The 17,960-nt window shown below is 61.8% G+C and overlaps 4 protein-coding genes across 4 annotated transcripts; all 4 read left to right on the top strand.

Moving 5' to 3' along the window:
• Positions 1-94: 94 nt before the first annotated feature.
• Positions 95-2,449, top strand: LMXM_12_0460 (hypothetical protein, unknown function; the record flags this gene model as incomplete). The annotated part of the gene is made up of 1 exon (XM_003873102.1): positions 95-2,449. The coding sequence occupies one exon, from the start codon at positions 95-97 to the stop codon at positions 2,447-2,449; it is 2,355 nt and encodes a 784-aa protein (XP_003873151.1).
• Positions 2,450-7,719: 5,270 nt separating this feature from the next.
• LMXM_12_0450 (hypothetical protein, unknown function) lies at positions 7,720-10,995 on the top strand (the record flags this gene model as incomplete). Its single annotated transcript, XM_003873101.1, has 1 exon — positions 7,720-10,995. One exon carries the CDS (start codon positions 7,720-7,722, stop codon positions 10,993-10,995), a length of 3,276 nt encoding a protein of 1,091 aa, XP_003873150.1.
• Positions 10,996-12,528: 1,533 nt separating this feature from the next.
• Positions 12,529-14,481, top strand: LMXM_12_0440 (conserved hypothetical protein; the record flags this gene model as incomplete). The annotated part of the gene is made up of 1 exon (XM_003873100.1): positions 12,529-14,481. One exon carries the CDS (start codon positions 12,529-12,531, stop codon positions 14,479-14,481), a length of 1,953 nt encoding a protein of 650 aa, XP_003873149.1.
• Positions 14,482-15,648: 1,167 nt separating this feature from the next.
• On the top strand, positions 15,649-17,652 carry LMXM_12_0430 (conserved hypothetical protein; the record flags this gene model as incomplete). Its single annotated transcript, XM_003873099.1, has 1 exon — positions 15,649-17,652. One exon carries the CDS (start codon positions 15,649-15,651, stop codon positions 17,650-17,652), a length of 2,004 nt encoding a protein of 667 aa, XP_003873148.1.
• Positions 17,653-17,960: the final 308 nt, after the last annotated feature.

Genomic DNA, 17,960 nt, shown 5'->3' with positions numbered 1-17,960 from the left:
GTACTCCTCAACGCGGTGCACGTTTTCTGTTTCTTTTTTCCCCAGTTTTACTTCGTATTGTGTCGAGGCTGAACAGGCAAGCTCTTTGCGACGGATGCAGCCGTCCAACGCCCCCTCAGCAGCCGTGGCAGGGCCCGCGTCCGCTTCGCAGGAAAGCAGCGGCGCAACACTACCGCTATCACCGCTCTTGCCGAAGTCGTTTACTATGGAACGTGAAGGGCCGCTTGCCGGCACGCCGGCCGCCGCACCGGTGACAGCTTCGTCCGTGGCCAGAACCGTCACTTGGAATGCCCCAACGTGCATGTCTGATGCTCATGATTCCGTCAGTGCGGCTCAACACCGCGTCTTCGTCTCTCTGCCCTCCGCCGTTACGTCGCATGCGGCATCCACGTCTCCCACGCTGCCGCCACGACGACCACGCAAGTTGGCACTTGCCTCAGCACACATGCTTGTTGCACCGCAAGGATCTCACGGAAACGGTGGCGGCAGCAGCGAGGATCTGCTGTCCGAGCACACCGCCACACCGCCAGCGCCGTCTCACTCGTTGGACGCAGATACTTCGAGGTTGCGCGACATGCACAACGTTCCAGACGGTGAACGGCAGCCTTCCAATGGCCCGGCTCACGGAGGTTTAGGGCCTCACCATCGGCGCATGCACACACTGCCATGGCTGTCAGAGGGTGCGCTGAGTGCTCCAGCGGAGTCTCGGACTGCCAATCTGCTGCCTCCAGCTCCTCGTCAGGTCGACGCCGCTGCTATTTCTGATGCCGAAGATGCCGTCGTGCGTGCTCGCGCTTTGTCTGTGCCCGCGACAGCAGGGGCCCTAGCCTCTACCAGGTCGTCTGCCAGGCGTGCAAGTGTGCCGTCGCCCCCACCGTCCCCCGAGTTCGAAACCCCTGCTGTGCCGTCCTCTCACCCGTTGACCAAGGAGAACCAGGACAACCTGAGCCCCAGCTACGGCTGCAGTATGAGTATCCCGTCGTCATCGCTGGCAGTTAGTCCTTTCACGCATCAGTCTTCGTCGCCAAGTCCTACCATTGTGGCGTGCTGCCCGGCACGGGGAGGCACGGGACAGAAGGCTGTGCAGCGCCACCAGTCTCAAAGTGCGCCACCGAGTACGGTGGCCTGCAGGCTGCTGTCGACAGGGTGCACAGCAGGGTCAGACATGCCGGTGGTGCTCCGTGCAGGACGTCGCCACTCATCATACGTCTCCCGCAGGACCATGCTGAGCTCTTTTTGCCTCACGGAGGATGGTGGCGAGAGCAGCGAGGGGAGCGCTACAGCAACGGCTGACACGCCACTAATGCGATCCAACACCAATCGAGCCGCCGCCTTCTCCAGTGCAGCTGCCGCCGCCGCAGCCGCCATGACCATGGCTAGTGCCACACCTTACGCGTCACCTTCGCTGAACGCCACGCAACGGTGTCGAAGCGCCTCCGCTCTGATGCGATGCGCATCCAGTTTCTCGAACAGGGATGACTCCTCTGTAAACGCCAGTGCTGCTGAGGCGGCACTGCTGTCCACACCGTCGAAGCCACCGCCCTGCCCGTCATGCGCTCTCTTCTCCGCGGTGGTCAGCGAAATGCAGAACGACAGGGGCAAGGGCAACGGGGAGGTCGCGGCTACGGCGCCCGCCGTGGTGGTGGCATCTGGGATGCCTTTGTCGCACCGACTGCTCACAGCGCCGGCGACGGGCGCGCGAGGTGAGGACCTCTCCTGGTTTCTTCCATCCTTCTCTGATGGCAATGCTCAAGGCTCCCTTGCCGCAGCTCCGCAGCATCTGCGCGCGTGCCTCGCCGCCGAGTGCGACAGCGCCATGCGTGCCATGCAGCGGCAAGAGGTGTGGGCGGAGCAGACAGCCGCCGGGCGCGAAGAGCTGCGGCGACAGGTGGAGGGGCATATCGTTGCAAAACACCACAGTCAGGCAGAGGGGCTGTGCGAGGATGCCTCTGCATGGCGACTGCCACAGGAGGCCCCGTGGCCAGAACAGCAGCTGCTTTCTGGCGAGGCTGTTCTTCTCGACGATGCCAAGAGCAGCGCGTGTTCTGCTGCTGCTACAACGATTGCCGTCGCCGGGGAGGCACCGCCGTCGCCGGCTCTCTTCCGACGACTGATAAGCACTCCATTGCCCTGCATGGGGTTCAGGCGGGGGACGGCGACACAGCCTGAGGTACACGCGTTGATGTCGACTCGCTCTGAGCCCGCTGAAGACGACCAGGATGCGGTCGCCGTGGTATCACCTGTAGAGAGGAAGGACGTGGAGGACAGTGCCATCTTTGAAAAGTCAGGGTTGGCGGAGTCCCAGCGGCGGCCAAGCAGAGGCGAGGCTGCGGCTTCCGTGCCGCTGCCGCCTGGCGCGCCACGGTCTCGCGCGTCTGTGAGCTTCCTGGGCTCATCCCTGTCGTATGAGGCGGCATTGCTGGCTGCAGCGCAGGAGATGTCGGGATAGGCCGCGTCGGTGCACAGCAGTCGTCAACGTAAGGCGGGGCACGCGCGTGTGCGTGTATGGCGGTAGAGAGCGCAGCCATCACGCGCGCCGGACTGTCAAGAAAAGAAAAAATCGGAAAAGGTACTGTGGGGGCAGCCGCACATTCTGCCACACAAGGCTTTGTCGGGGACGAGTTGGCTGAGCTACCCAGAGTTTCTGTGGGGATGCGCCTGCGCACAGGTAGGCGCGCGAGCATTCATACAGATATGCACACCCGCGGGCATGTTGATGTGCGACACGCTCCTTTACACGCAACTGGTGGGCGCGTGCGTCCACTCCGTCGTATTCCCGACTGGGCTCTCTTCTTTTCATGTGCCGTTAAGATCGCCGCGTGCATGAAACGTACGGGGCACATTACGTGTGCGTGTGCGGGCGTGTCTGGTGACTCTGGCCCCCTTCCCCCCTCTGCAACCACCACACCACTGTTTTCGTTTCTTTTTCTACCCTCCATGAACGCCGCTGCTCCATCCTCGTGTAGACTCCACCACCCTCCTCCTCTTCCCTCTTCCCTCTTCCCTCTCGACGGACATCTTCGGTGCACGTCGACGGCCAGTCTAACCCCTGCCCTCACTGCCTCTCCTTCCCTTGTTTTTCCTCCGAATTACGTGCGCACGTGTGCGTATGTGTGTATATATTATCTCTTCATCTGCAGACCCGCTGGGCTCCTCTCCACACCGCTCTTCTGCCTGTTTTGCCGCGCCTGTCACGCTTCACGTATTCCTTTTTGTCCTTTGTTGTGGTCGTTGTTCGAAAGAGGCCGCGGCCGCACACGTATACATGTGAAGCCCATATCGCCGTGCTTTACCTTGCTGGCTTTCGTTTTTGTCTTCTCGTATACTCCGCTGTCATTGGATGCAATATGTCACATCTTTTTTTCCATACCCACCACCGATCGTATTTTTTTTCTCTCTGTGCGTGTGTGGGGGGGGGGGAGGGGAGGGCGGGCGGGTGCGGCGCGCGTAGTAGCCTGGACCTCTCCTCCTCTCCTCTTCTTTTTTTAAATATAGTTCGCTGTCGCCGTCGCTGCCCGTGCCACGGTTTCGACGTTTGTGTGCCTGCTCGCTCTCATTTTCTGACGCATGTTCAAACCCTGTTGTTAGAGTACTTTTTGTTTTTAAGGTTCGCTGGTACATCACCCGCGTCGCGTGAGGCTGCGCCCGTTTATAAATACCGTCGCCTTCTCTTTCCACTGCCGCGTACGGCGCCTCCACTGTCGAGCGCGCATTTCGTCTTGTACTCCGTGTGGCGGGGGACGCCCCCCACCACCATCACCATAGCTGCTTTCAAGTTCTCCGCTGCCGTCTTGGATAAAAAAAAATATTTTTTTTTATTTTCTCGTGTGCCCGCCCCTCATCATCCAAACCTCTCGATCATTTTTTTTTTTCTTCACGCTGCCTCTGCTCCCGTTACCGTGTGGTTGCCGTTTTCTTCCCCGGCACATGTGTCGGCCCATGTGCCTGTTCCGCTCTCTTCACACAAGCGGTACAAGAAAACGAAGAAAACAGTACCAACAAAACAGCATGAACGCCCCCTCCCCTCCCCTCCCCCCCCACACACAGACATACTACCGTAACACCTAAAGAGGTGTGTGCGTCTTTGTGTGGGCACACGCGCACGCGCAACGATGCGGTGCAGAGGGAGGTGGAGGGGAGGGGGCGCGGACGCCAACGGAGATGAGATTGCCCCCCGCCCGCCCCCGCCCTTTTATAAAGTCGCCCGCTCTCACTTTCCCATTCTTCTTTTTCGCCCTTCCGCTTTGTGCGTGTGTGTGTGCGTGTGTGCGCTTATCGAATACGCGTCCACTTTGTCTCGTGTTTTGGTTTGGTCTGTTGCCGGTCTTTTCCCACATTCATTGGCTTCTTCACCAGTCATCCTGCGCTATGTCATCCACATGGACACGTAGATATCCGTACACGCATGAGGTGGCGGAGTACAACTCCCCCCTCCCCGCCGCTTCCTCTCTCTCTCACGCGCTCTCTCTCCCTTTTCAGATCCCGAATGTGGGCGGGCGTGTGGGCTTCGTTGTTTTTTTTTCTCCCTTGGGCATGCGTCTCCGACTCGCCGCTTTTCTTTTTTTGTTTCTTCTCTGGTCGTTCTCTTGTCCCTCCGAACTCTCTGGCTTGCTCGCCTGCACGTCACCGCTCGCATGTTCATTGCCGGCGACTCGGTCGATGGTGGCTGGTGTGAGGGCGCGTTGTGCCGCCGATCTCTCCCCCCTCTCTCTCTCTCTGCATTGCGTATTTTGTTTCCTCCTAAATGTGTGCGTGTGTGCGTGTGCGTGCTGGCAGGGTGTTTCTCGGACGGCTGTTCCGCTGCCTCAGGTGTGTGGGGGAGGCAAAACGCCGGAAGCGAGCGCGCGTTGGATCCAACTTGTTGCAGCAAGGACGCGCGTCACGCATGCCAAAGCCACCCGCACCAATACACATGTGCGCACGCACCCCCCTCCCCCTCCCGAAGAGCAGCACGTTCCACCGCGCACAATCTACTACACTACGGCCATGGCCTCGCTTGCGGCGGCTGCGCGGGTCGAGTGCTACCTATCAATGATTCTTGCTCACCCTTCTTTCTAGGTCCTGACTATTCTTTCTCTCCTACTCATTATCTTTAGCCGCGGTAGAAATTCTTTGGTGATGTGTATGGTGGGACACGGTGCACTGCCGGGGTGCCGCTCACACTTGGCCGGCTTCTGCCAGTGGTAGTGGCAGTGGAGGGGGAGGGGGAGGGGGGAGGAAGTGCTCCTGGCTGTGCTGCTGTGACCCAGAAAATGTTTCTTGATCATGTTTGTGCCTTCGGGGTCGTCGTCTATATCTCTCTCCTCTCGTTTCCCTCAGCTTCGCGGCGGACATGCCGCAGAGCTGGGACACACCCGCCGACTCAGACGCGCTGTCACTGTCTTTTCTATACATTTGATGCCGTTTACTTTTCACTTCGCACCTTCTTTTTTTTTGGGAGGGGGACGGAGTCGGTGCCCGAATCGACTCCCCCGCCTTTTCCCCTCACGACCGGTGCTGTCTGTGCCATGACCCGCGGCGTCGAGCCCCTCCTCTATCTCTCTCTGTGTGTCCTGCGTTGGCGTGAGACTCCCTTGTCTTTCGCCGCCTCTCCGTCGTTGTCGTGGTGGGCCGCCTTCTCCCCCGCTCACTTGTGCAACACCCCACTCCCTCTTCCGGTCCTTTTTCCGCATGTGCCTGCGTGCGTGCCTGCGCGCGTGCGTGTGTGTGTGTACGTCCGATGGGGGGATACCTCCAGCCCCCCCTTTTACCTCGTCCCTCGTACAATCAGCAGCCTCCTCCTCCCCCCCTCCCCATGTCGCACCACAGCCTCAGAGAATTCCGGCACTCTCCCTGGGACGTCAGGAGTGGGCCTGCCGTGGCGAGAAGTGTGCAGCTTCGATTATATATTTCTTCGTCGTCGTTATCGCCGGTCTCGCTGATTTTTTTTTTTCAAAAAAATGAATAATATACGCCATTACTCTCCTCTGCTGCTCCTGGTGGTGGTGGTGGTGGGACGTCGACGGCAAACAGTCGTTCGCGGACCACGGACAGGCACACCATCACGCCTCTACGCGAGGTTCCCCCCTATTTCTTGTTTCGAAGTTCTGCCCCGAAGCGTGGCTAGGTCTCAGGTGCTGAGGGAACACACACACACAGACAGAGAGAAGGCCCATATGAGAAAATAACGGAGCGAGGGAGGGAGAAAGGCTTGGGTCATGGAAGATGAGGTAAGGGAGATGGGGTGGTGGGGAGGGCGGCGGCGGCGGCGGCACAAGAAACGAGCGAGGTCGCTTGAGTGTGCACACGTGTTATTGCGCGTGCGCACTGGTGCGTGTGGCGGCGCCAGCGGAAACGGGGCCATTCCCTCTTCGCCTACTTCTCACTATGTCGACCCTCTCCCCCTCTGCCTGTTTACGAGAAGAGGCGCACCGCCCAACACCTCGCACGTGGCGGAGGATGGCTCTTAGCAGCCGGGATGGACGTGTGTGTGTGTGTTTCGTGTTTATCTGATGAGCCGGCGTCGCACTTGACAGATAGCGAAGGCGAGGCACGCTCGTTGCTTCAGGTCGTGTACACTGTTCCGTCTGCGTCGATGCCTCTCACCCTCCCACCCAACCAAAAGGGGGCCAAAATAACGTAAAAAGCGAAGACCTATCGACTGCCTTCGTGACTGCGGTCGAAAGAGGGGAGCGTGTGTGTGGGGGGGGGAGGGGGATGTGCGTTTCTGGCGGCGCGAAACGGCCGCCTCGTCCTCACTGTATCCCTGTGCCGTGTCGGACATCGCTGACTGTGCCTCTCCTGCTTGAGTGCTCATCCGACGAATGGAGACATGGGCGTAAACATGCACGCACAGGCGTAGCCCTTGACTGCAACTTCTCGCACCTCTGTCACTGCATCTCTCCACCCTTCACGTGTGTCTTTCCTTTCTCGTTCTCCGATCGTGTGCGTCTCCGCGTCCCTTTTATCGCCCCACAACGCCCGTCATCACCACGGATGCCTCGCCACTGTTCTTGTCCCTTGCTCTTCTCTTGGCGCCGAAACTCGCCGGGCCACCTTCTCCCATGCTCTCGACGCACCCACCAACATAAGAGAGTAGCCGCCACCACCACCACCACCACCACCGCCGCAGCAGCAGACATAAGTCGTCCAAGTAAGGCGTTGTCGCCGCGAGTAGAGAAGGGTGGGTGAGGTAGGGCGTCATTTCCCCCGTCTCTTCTCATCCTTTGTATCCTTTTCCGTTATCGTGTCTCCTCGTGCGTCGGCACCGCGGTCGTGGCCTCGTTGTGCCGTCGCTCTCGCTCTCTTGCTTTTTCCATCTTTCTCTGCTCTTCAGTTTGATTCGTCGTGAACCGCGCATCACGGACACCGCTCGCTGCACGCAAGAAAGGACAGACACCAAAGAAGCTTGTACACCCTAACCTCAGACACGCACGCACGCAGAGTCTACCCACACATCGGCCCCTGCACACACGCGCGCGTCTCGGCGGAGCTACACCTTTAAAAGCCTTGCCACCTCCCCTTCTCCACTATTTCTCAGCTGTTGCTTTGGACCAAATGCCCAAAAAAGAGTCTGGTGCTAGCCGTTTTACCAACATGAGTGCACCGGCTCCGAACGCCGCCTCCGGTGCCAAGGGGTCGGCGACGTCCACTATGACAACAACGCGCTCCACACCGGCGCGTCTGCCGCACCGCCCTATCTCCCCCTCTGTGAGCTCGTTGCTGCAGAAGGGGCTGACGATGCCTTCAACATCTGTGGCGTCGCTCTCCTCGCAGCGGGGAAAGGCGACCACGACGATGAATACCACGACCACCACAATGCGGTCCGCGGCGGCACCAGCATACCCATACGACGCGAACATGAAGGGGCTCGAGGCATATCTCCCTCGCCTCCAGGCCGCTGCAAACCGCACCAGCCCAGTCGAACCGTCCGTGACACCAAAGCCACTGCCGGAGGGCGGTGCGAAATCTCGCTATCCATCGTCATCATCCATGAAGGCGTCGACAGTCGCCGGTGCGGCTGAGCCTGGTGTGCGTGCCGCACGCTCGCGAAACGATCATCGCACCTCCCCTGTGCGGGGTCGCGCTACTCTTGGTTTATCTCAGCCGCGCACAAATCGGGGTTGTGAGACGTCGGCGGAGGAGAGGGACAGCGAGGATGACCAACAAGCCCTGTCACCCCTGCGTACCCTCGCGAACCTGCCGGAGCGCACGCAGGAGTTGTGCGAGGAGCTCATCGCTCTCGACTCTCTTGTCGAGACGGATGAAGCCTTCTTTACCGCACAGGAGGAGATGGAGGCACACATCATGGAGTTGTTACGGTCGTGGCGTGGGGCGGCGGCGGAAGGCGACTCGCGAGGTGGAAGCCGACGGCCCTCGGGTGTTTATGCTCTCGCTAGTGCGTTGACTTCAACCGCTGCTGGCACACAACTGGGCGACGCGGTCGCCAGCAGCAGCAGTGGCGGCGGGGGCGGGGGCACGCAGCGTGTCCTGCAAGACTTCGACGAGGCTCGTCACCGCATCGCTCTCTTGGCGAAGTTGCATGAGGAGCTTACAGAGATGGAGGAGCAGCATCGCGAGCTCCAGCGCCGCTACGTGGTGGAGGGCTCACCGCTGTCGGCGTTGGATGAGCTCTGCGCGCGGCTGGACGAGGAGGACGGGGAAATGCGCGAAAACGGCGATGAGGCACGCTACGCTGAAGGCTCAGAGAAGGTTGGCTGGGGTGCCCATAGAGACGGCCGATCGAGGGCGCGACAACGGCAGGGGGGCGATGTGGTGCGGGCCGGACTAGCCGCCTGCCGTCTTCTTGCCGACCGACTGCGCTCTCGTGGCATGATGGTCGTCGACCATCTCACGGACGAGCTCCTCTGCACGCGTTCCGAGGTGGCGCGACATGACTGGACGGCGTTGGAGTCGTCGACTCCCCTGACCCGAATGGACCGTGTGTCGCCTCTCGACGCGCGCGATGACAGCCCCGTCTCTGGCGCCTCGATCAGGTGGTGCACGTCGCTCTTCCCGCCACCGCTCCGGGTGGCGGCGGTGAGTCGAGGCGGGAAAGACAGCGCGAGCCTTTTCGCGAACCGCCGTGCGAATCATTTTGGTGAAGCGGCCGGAGGCACGCACGGCAATGACGGCGATGAGTCGGACAGCTCTAAAGGCACTGTGACGACCACAGAGACGCCAGAGTCCTTTGTTCTTCGCGTGCAAGTCCCGGTCTTCGCATCTGCCACACCGCCAGCCTTGGTGACCTCCTTGCCAGCTGCCGTGACGACAACCGCGGAAGGTGCAACGGTCACCACAGCAAGTTGCACGTCCCGTGTCAGCGGTGATGGTCTCCATTCCTCGAGCTCAGCGGAGGGGATGCGAAGGCGGTCAAGCGGAGCCGCGCAATCACTCCTAACGGCACCGCCCACCACCGTCTCCGTTATCGCCACTCCTACCCGCTACGCTCTTGTCCAGCTGTACGAGTGCTGCCGTGAGGGGCTCGCCACAATGCTCACTCGACTCTGCACGCTGCGTACCCGGCGCTCCAAGGAGGCGGAGCTGCTTCAACAAGAGCAGAGTGCGATGGACGTGTATGATCCTGCTGCAGACGACCTTGCTGACCGGTGCGCGGCGCTTCTTCGTTATGTGGCTCAACTGGACGAGTGGGCTGGGGAGGTGCTGCAGATGGACCAAGTGCTCCACGAGCGCGTGAAGCTTCCATTGGATGCCGCCCTGCAGACCTATGAGAGGGTGCGTAATCAGCTGCTGGAGGTGCTGAAGCAGCGGTTAGAGGACGAAGAGAGGCGCCACAGCGAACGCGCCGCGGCAGCGGCGGATGCCGAGGAATACGGTGGTGAAGCGGATGACCGAGGCGAACATTATCTGCCGCATGAGCGGGTGTGCGATGACAACAGCGAGGAACTGCACGCATTGCCAGGCGAGGGCGGCGAAGGGGATGTCAGCGATCAGCGCCGGATGTCGGGTTCGATTGGCGACTATCGGGCGCATCGAGTTACTCAGCCGCCTGCGAGGGCGTCATCCGGCGCTGCGCCACCGACCGCCCTGCCGCGCGCGTCTGCCGCGTTCATTGAGATGCTCGAAACGCTCTTGCAGGAGCAGCAAGCAGCTGGTGAGGCCCTCCGCGCCACCGCAACAGCCTTCGCTGGTGGCACGTCCGGGAGCGAGCGGGAGCTGGACACCGGCGAGCACTGCGGAAAAGACGGTGAGCCAAGCGAGGAGCCACCGGCGCCTGAGCAGGAGTCGTCGGCAGCAGAGGGGAACGATGAGGGCACCCGCGCGCTGGTCGGTTTAGAGACTACGTCAGAGGCGGAGCCCGTGAACACGGCGCCCGCGGCCCACTCGCACAGCAAGGCAGCGATGGTCGCGGCCGGCAAAGCGAGCGCGAGCGAGGCGACTAACACCCAGGCCGATAGACCGAGCGAAGACGTCGACGCTGGTCACGTTGCCGGCCGTCGCCGTCAACGTGACGATAGCGAGGGCGAGAGCGAAGAGACTCCCTCGCATTCTGTGCTGCCCCAAGCCGCTGAGCGAAAGCATGCGCATACCCTGGACTCCACCTCGGCGGCAGCGTCGCCGCGTGAGATTACCGTCTGGGTCTCGTCTACATCTTGCTCTGAGTTGGGGGAAGAGCTTGTGGAGGACGTGGGCATGGAGCAGGGTGCAGTTCAGACTCAGGGAGGAATGCACCGACTAGCGAAGATGCTGGGGCCTGAGCCCGAGGACAGCGATGGTGATGACGATGTCTCTGACTCCGATAGCGGTGACGACTCTCGGAACAGCAGAGAAGGCACTTTAAACCCCACGAACCAGCCCCAGCGGTACGCTCTCGGCAGTGGTAACGGACTAGGGGAGGGGCTTCGCGCCTTCTTCTCCGCTGTGGTGCGCCGCGCCATGAACTTTGATGACAGCGACGACGACGCCGATGAGACTGAGATGGCGATGGCTTTTCAAGGACGGCAAAAAGGCGGTGCATCGCAGCTGCCTTCGCACAAGCGTGCCCGCCGCGAGTAGCAAGCCATGTTGAATGCCAGCAAGTGCTGCTCGGTGCACACTTGTTGACCTACTATTACAGTGTCTTGGCAGGGGTGAAGTGGCAGATTCGAAAACAGCAACAACAACATAGGGACCGCACGTGTGTGTGTGTTTGTGCTTGTGCGAGGGAGAAGGGAGGGGGGTAACGCGCGGATGCGTGTGTGTGTGTGTGCTTCCTCCCCCCTCCTCTATCCTTCCCGCCCCTCCGCCCTTCTGCCGCCTTTTCTGCCCTCGCCAGCGCCGTGCGAACACGCGCCACCGCGGCACACGTTTCTCCATCTTCTCCCCCTTTTTCTCTCTACTAAAGAAACATTTTTCATCCGAGTTCTTTTTGTTTGTCTTCACTTGGTCGGCGGTGGTTTGGAAGTTGTTGGTGTCGCTGTCATCGTCGCCAGCAATGCCGTGGCGCACACGCAAGCGTGTGCATCGATGCTGGTGCGGTGGCTGCCCTGTTGGATACTCGTCGATTTCGTTTTTCTCTCTCTCTCTCTCTGTGTGTGTGTGGTCGTTCTTCTGTTCGTTCTCCTTCGCTTGCTAGAGACTTCACCCCTTCCCCCCCTCTCCCTCCCGTCTTCGCTTCCCCCCCCTTTGCGCGTGCAATGTGCGCAGACTCGCTTCTCCTCCAGCATACCTGGTCGTCAACGCATGAGAGGGGACGGCGTTGACCTCCCCCGTCCCTCCCTTCCCCTCCCTCCTGGTGGAGGTTGTTGGTGGCGTCGCCAGCCAGCCCTTTCCTTTCATGTGGCCTTGCTTCGCCCGTGCTGATGTGTGTGTGTGTGCGTCTACGTGTCTTTCGCTTCTTGGCGTCTTGCTCCTGGACGTTGGCCCCCCCCCTCACCCCACCCACCCGCCCCTCTCTCCTCCCCCAAAGTCTTTCCTTCTACTTTCTTCATCCGCCGCACACGCTTCTCTGTCCCTTCTGCGTACTGTGCTCCTCTGTCTTGTCGGGAATTCCTCACGCCAACATGCACACGCGCCCTCACGGCGGCACACCCACGCGCACACACACGCACGCACGCACACGTGTGCACGCGAAGAGACCTGCTACAAAATTTGTGCAGAAGGAGAACCGAAAATCAACCAGAAGAAAGCGAAAAGAATGCGAGCTGTCACGACCCGCAACGTGGCCGGCGCGCCTCTTGCGCGCCCTCGCTTGCAAGCCAGCGAGGGAGAGGGGCGGGGCGCGTGCGCGCTTTTTTGGCACTGCTGCTGATTGTGCCTGGGTAGCTGCCTGTACAACACACACACACACACACACACTCACCCACGCGCGCGCAGTGGCTGTTTTCCTGTGCCGCTGATGCATGCGGACGACTTCCACGATGGCATTTCTTGTGGCGGCTTCTCGTTCGCCTATGTCCGTCTACCTTTGTCGTGCTTCTACCCCTCTTGTTGTTTCTCCCTCCTCTCCTCATGTCACCCTCCCCATACACACTTACATGCGGGCGCGCGCCTGCGCTGCAGTGGCAGGATCCCGCTAACACACCCACGTAAAACGCAAGCACGCGCTCAATGAAGCGGAGAGTACTTCGTGCGCACGCTAATAAGCGCTGCCTGCGCATCTTGTCCGCTTCACATCTCATTCAAACATCTTCCTTGTCGTCCTCGGCGGCCAGCGGCGACCGCGGCTACGCTGTCTTGTGCGACGCGTCCTTCCTTCGAGCGATTCTCCTGTCGTACTGGCAGGCCAACGCGCCTGCCATATGGCGTGAGGCTCGTCGCCGCAAGCTGCGTAAGGCCGCCGGCACTACCAGCCCAGGCGAGCCCACCCGCGCGGGGGTGCCGGCGGGGCTCCCAACGCCACTGGCAACGGACAAGATCGGAGCGGCCACGGCGGCTAGCATCGCACGGCTGCCGTTTGGTGACTTGCCGGCGCTCTCGCCTCACGCCTTCCTTGTGGCACTGCTGTGCGACGCTTTTCAGGGCGAGGGTGGAAGCCGGCCAGTAAGCGGCAACTCTGCAGCAGCTGCGGCGGCCGCAACGCCGCATGTCGACTCCACCTCGGCTTCCAAGTTTCACTGCTACTGCTTACCGGAGACCGTGGCGACCCTCCACCGCATGCGCATTCACGTCCCAGCCTCGGCAACCTCCGCGACGGCCTTGGTGAACCCGTCTCTGCCAAACTCGAGTGTCGCCGACGCTTCGCTGACGAGAGTGCAGGAGAAGGGCGGCGCCCATTCGACGCGGCAGAGACCATCGACTCCTCTGCCGTCGACAATGTCGCTGCGGTCGGAGCAGCGCCATCGGATGACCGAAACGGAAGCGTGGCTGTCTGCGTCGTTTGGCAACCTGGCAACGATGGACGACGGCAACGGCGACGGCGGCGTCGGCGCGCGACGGCACGCTGGGCCGTCCCCCCCCTCCGCCGCCTTCCCGCTGACATTTCAGGAGGTGCCGGCGGCGGTGGTGAACCGCCTGCTGAGCCGCATCACGTTGATTCAGTCCGAGGAGCAGCGGCATCGTGATGCTGCCGCCTTTGAGGGCCGTGACGCAAGTGGGCCGCCGGGGATGGCCAACGGTGCCACGCTGCCCACGCGCAACGAATGCAGGGCGATTGCTGAGTTTATGCTTGCTAACGATACCCTCCTCGGTCGTCGCCCACGTGAGGGCGTCGACGCCTCTGCGTGTGGCCCGAGTGCTCTGCGACTGGTCTCGATGCCGTTGTTTAGCGACCACCGTTTTGTCACGTACTCGCCACAGAGCGTCGCGGCAAAGCGCTGCCGCCGGCGCGGCAAGAGACGCACGGCTGCCGGCGGCGGCGCTGACGTGGGCGAATTACCGAGTCTCGCTACGGCGGATGCAGCGCCTTCAGGACCACACGAAGCGCAAGGGAACGGTGCCAGTGCGACCCCCTCCACCACATCACACCCCTATTCTCCTCGCACATTCTTTGTGGCTACGCAGAGTCACGACGTGCGACGCCGTCTCGCGGCCGTGACACCACTGCTCCGATTGACCACAAACCCAGATGCGCTGTGGATCGAACAGCAGGGGACGGCGTACCACTATGGTGAGGAAGGCGCCGAAGCTCGACGACCACATATAGGCATGAAAGGGATGGGCAACTGCTCCCCATCGGCAGTGGCGGCTGCAGCGTCTTCGCGGGGCGGCCGGGGAAGCAGTGAGCCCGGGCCGTCCCGGTCTGCGAGATTCTCCCACACGCCCTCATCCCCGCACGCGGCCACGGCGATGACGACAGTGATCGAAGCCGCGCCGCAGCTTTCACGAGCCGATGTCGCCTTTATGAAACACCTTGGCACCGCCGCTGAGGTGCCACTGCCCGTAAAGTCCTCTCATCATCCGCACCAGCAGGAGCAGCAGCAGCTGCAGCCGGGCGCGTCGCCTGCATCGGACAACGGAGTGAGCAACAGGGCACCGGCAGACCGAAAGCGGCGACGCCAGAAGGGGCAGAATCCGCTGTCTATGAAGAAGAAGCAGAGGCGAGAGGTGTTCCGCGCCCACTGAGTGGAAGGCGGTCGGCCTCTGGCCGTCATGTGCATCGCAAGCGCTCAGGCGCGCGTTCTCCGCTACCTCATCTGTGCGCAGTCACCACCCGCGCGTGTGCGGGTGTATTGTTGTGCCGTTGCAGCCTCACCTCGTGCTTGCGTCTGCTGTTTCTCTTCCCTCCCTCTCGTCTATCCCCCTTCCCTAATCCCGCCCACTGCTGCGCTTCTTCTTCACGCAGCGGAGTCGTTGGCGAGGACACCCGGTAAGGCGCTGGCAACGCCGCCTGTGTGGGCACAACAGAGAGACCAGGGAGGAGAGGGGCTCGACTGCGCACATGTGTGCGCCATGTGCGAGGGGGAGGGGAGGGAGGGTGGGTGGGGTGGGGTGGGGACCTCCTGCGACATTGACCGACCCTCGTGCGCGTAACGGCGCCGTACCTTTAAGCTGATGGTAACGAGGTAATAAATCCAGAAGAAAAGCGAGAAGAGGAGGGTGAGCAATGTGTGCGGCTCCCAGGCGCTTGTGCGTGGGGTGGTGTGTGGTGGGTGGGCTCGCGCATGAAGCAAGAGGAGGGAGGGAGAGAGACAGGACGGAGAGATTGTGGACGAAACGCGTCGAAATCGTCTTCGCTTGCCGGCCCACACATCAGCGGTATGACGCGTGGTGCGGCGAAATCAACGGCGCTCACTCGTCATACCACGTCATCGACCCCTTCCCACGCTCCCCCCTCCCTCCCCCCACCCCCAACTCTTCCCCTTTGGCGGATGGGCTTGCCGTTGTCTGCGACCGGTATCTGTACATGTGCGTGCATGTGTGTGTCTTTCTTTCTCCCCTTTCACGTGTGCGTCCCACGTCGTCCCACCACCTCCCCTCCCCCCTCTGCCCACACGACATCGAAACCCCCGCATGCGAAGGAGAGTCAACGCGAGAGATCAAAGAAGGTCAAGCGAAAGGCAAGACCCGGGCAACAAACCAGTTTCGGCCTGCAGAGCTGCATACACACGTACCGCGGCGGTGGCCAACATCTACTTCCGTGCCAACCCCTCCTCCTTCCTTCCCCTCCCTAGAGCGATGCCACGTTCCTCCTCATCTAGCACCGCTGTGGACGCTGCTTGTGGTGGTGGTGGTGGTTCTGCCGCCGCTCCTGTTGCCGGCAGCGCACACAGCGCGGTATCTCAGACGGACATGATTCACTTCAAGGATGCGGTCGGCATGCTGTGGTATGCGCTGCTCCTGGCACAAGAGTCGCACGAGGAGCAGCAACACCAGCCGATCTGGAACAGCGTGGCGTGCACCAAGGAAGATGTGGCGGTGAAGAAGGATACCGCGGCAGGTGGAGAGGGCTATCGCCAGAGTAGTGGCGATGCCGGCGGTGACAGTGGCAGCGACCCCAAAGGCGGCACCGGCGCCTCCATCCCAGCCATTTCCCTTTCGACCTCGACCACTGTCTCACTGTCGACCGCGGTGCAGCGGAGCGACTGCGAGTTTGACAGCTGGGGAGACGTGGACTGGACGCTGCTTGCTGCCCACGTCTACGCTCTGACGGGAGAGCTGCACAGCGCCCGCGCACTCCACCGCGTCGTTGCGGAGGACATGTATAAGGGGACATACAACGGCAATCGAGAGGCAATGTGCGCGGCGTGCGCGTTGCAGCATGCCGAGATGCTTGCCTTTTACGCCAAGGAGGTGCAGGAAGAGGAGGAGCGTGCTGCGACGGTACGGCTTCAGACGCCGTTGACCGTCAGTGCCGGCATGGCTGCCGGCGGCAGCAGGCTGGCAGGCGCGGCCGGCGTGCTGCAAAGCGACTCGTCTCTGGTGGCCTCATCATCTACGGCGGGGGCTCACGGAGCACGCCTTCCCGTTACGGCTGGCATACGAGGCCCACCATCCTCTTTGCAGAGCTCTAGCAGCGGTGGTGGCAGTGCCGCGCCCTCATTGCCGTCTACACGTTCCGACGCCAGAGCGTCTTCGCTGACCCCGACGCAGTGGGGCAGCGCTTCGACGATGCCGCGGACAGCCGCCGTATCCCACCCTGCCAGTCCTTGTACGAGCGGGGCTACGCAGACGACGACAGGCGAGACCATCGCGGATGTGCGCGTGGCCGGCTTGCACGCGTCTGCGGGAGCAAGCACTGCTACACGCGCCCCAGGCTCTTTGCCACCCCCTTCCCAACGCGACAGGGATGTCGTTGGGTTGTATGCAGCCGGCGGGACAGGCAGGGCGGTTTCAGCGGACCACGGGGAGCTGTCAGCGCTACCGCCGCACGCACGGCCGGGAAGTGTTGCTGGCGTCCCGCAGCACTGCGGCCTCGCCGTGGCCGATCAGAGTGCAGCCATCTTTGGCGAGTCGCTGGACGCGGGCGTAGCGCACATGGGCGACCACACCGTACTGCCTTTCACGGTGCAGCCGCCGTCGTCGTTCGAGCCGGATCCTCTCGACGCGCCATGGTATGCTCTCTGGTGCTCCTTGCCATCTCCGCAGGCCCGCGCTCAGCTGCAACTGCTGCGCTACGCCACCCCGCTCCCTCTTGAGGACTTCTCCTCGCTACTGGAGCAGTTTTTCCTGGTGGACGGAGCTGATGACTTTCTCTCTCCAGTGCATGCAGCCACCATCATGGAGTTCGCCGGCGTGCGCTCTGGCCCCTACAACACTATCGTGCGTTATCCTCTAAGCCTCGCTGAGGTGCGTCGCTACATCTCTGAGAGTCACCGCCAATACGCGCGTGCAGTCATGACAGTGCATGCGAACCACGCAGGGGGTGCTGCCAGCGTCGAGGCAAGGTCTCGCCCTCCCTTTGGCCAACCTTCGCCGAACCATGCATCAGGACTGGCCACGTCCTCCACACTGGAGACATCGCACGCTGCCGCGGGCGGCAGGGGTCTTTCGGCTCCGTCAGTGCCCACCGCTACGAAGGCTGAGTACCGCGGTTTGCGGCGCGGAGGTGCTCCTTCCGCAGGCACACCCGGCAGCGACGTCTGCGCCCTCCTGGACAGCTCCGCGAGCAGTGAGAGGCGGATTCTGACACTGGCAGAGTTGGAGCGCAGTGTTTGGCACGTGGCAGCCAACTGCGCTGTCTTCAACGCACCAGAGTCCCGCTACCCCCGCACCGCACGGCACTTTGCGGCGGCGTGCATCACCGTCATGACGCGGTACTGCGAGAAGCAACTGGCTTCCTTCTTCGCCGCTTGACACCTCTGCCCGTCCGTTGCCCCCACGAACGCGAAGAGCAACACGTACGAGGAGGGAGTGAGTCTCCGGGATGTTTTAAGTGCGCCTGTGTCTGCCGAGGCAATCGCGTCGGTGCCTTGTTCGCCCTTCCGTGTGTGCCTCCCCCCCTCGCACTCCCCTCTGTGCGTGAGAGGGCGGGGCTTCCGCCCATCAGACACACGCATCTCAGCGTTGTGCGTTGTCCTCGTTCTTATCCGCCGCCGCCGCGGCTGCGCTCGCGTGGCGCACGCCGTTACGCCCTCGCCCGTATCTGTCCCCGTGCGGATCAG

This window comes from Leishmania mexicana, chromosome 12 (assembly GCF_000234665.1).
Source record: "Leishmania mexicana MHOM/GT/2001/U1103 complete genome, chromosome 12".
Taxonomy (NCBI): Eukaryota; Euglenozoa; class Kinetoplastea; order Trypanosomatida; family Trypanosomatidae; genus Leishmania; species Leishmania mexicana.
This window is presented reverse-complemented; position numbering and strand designations above follow the sequence as displayed.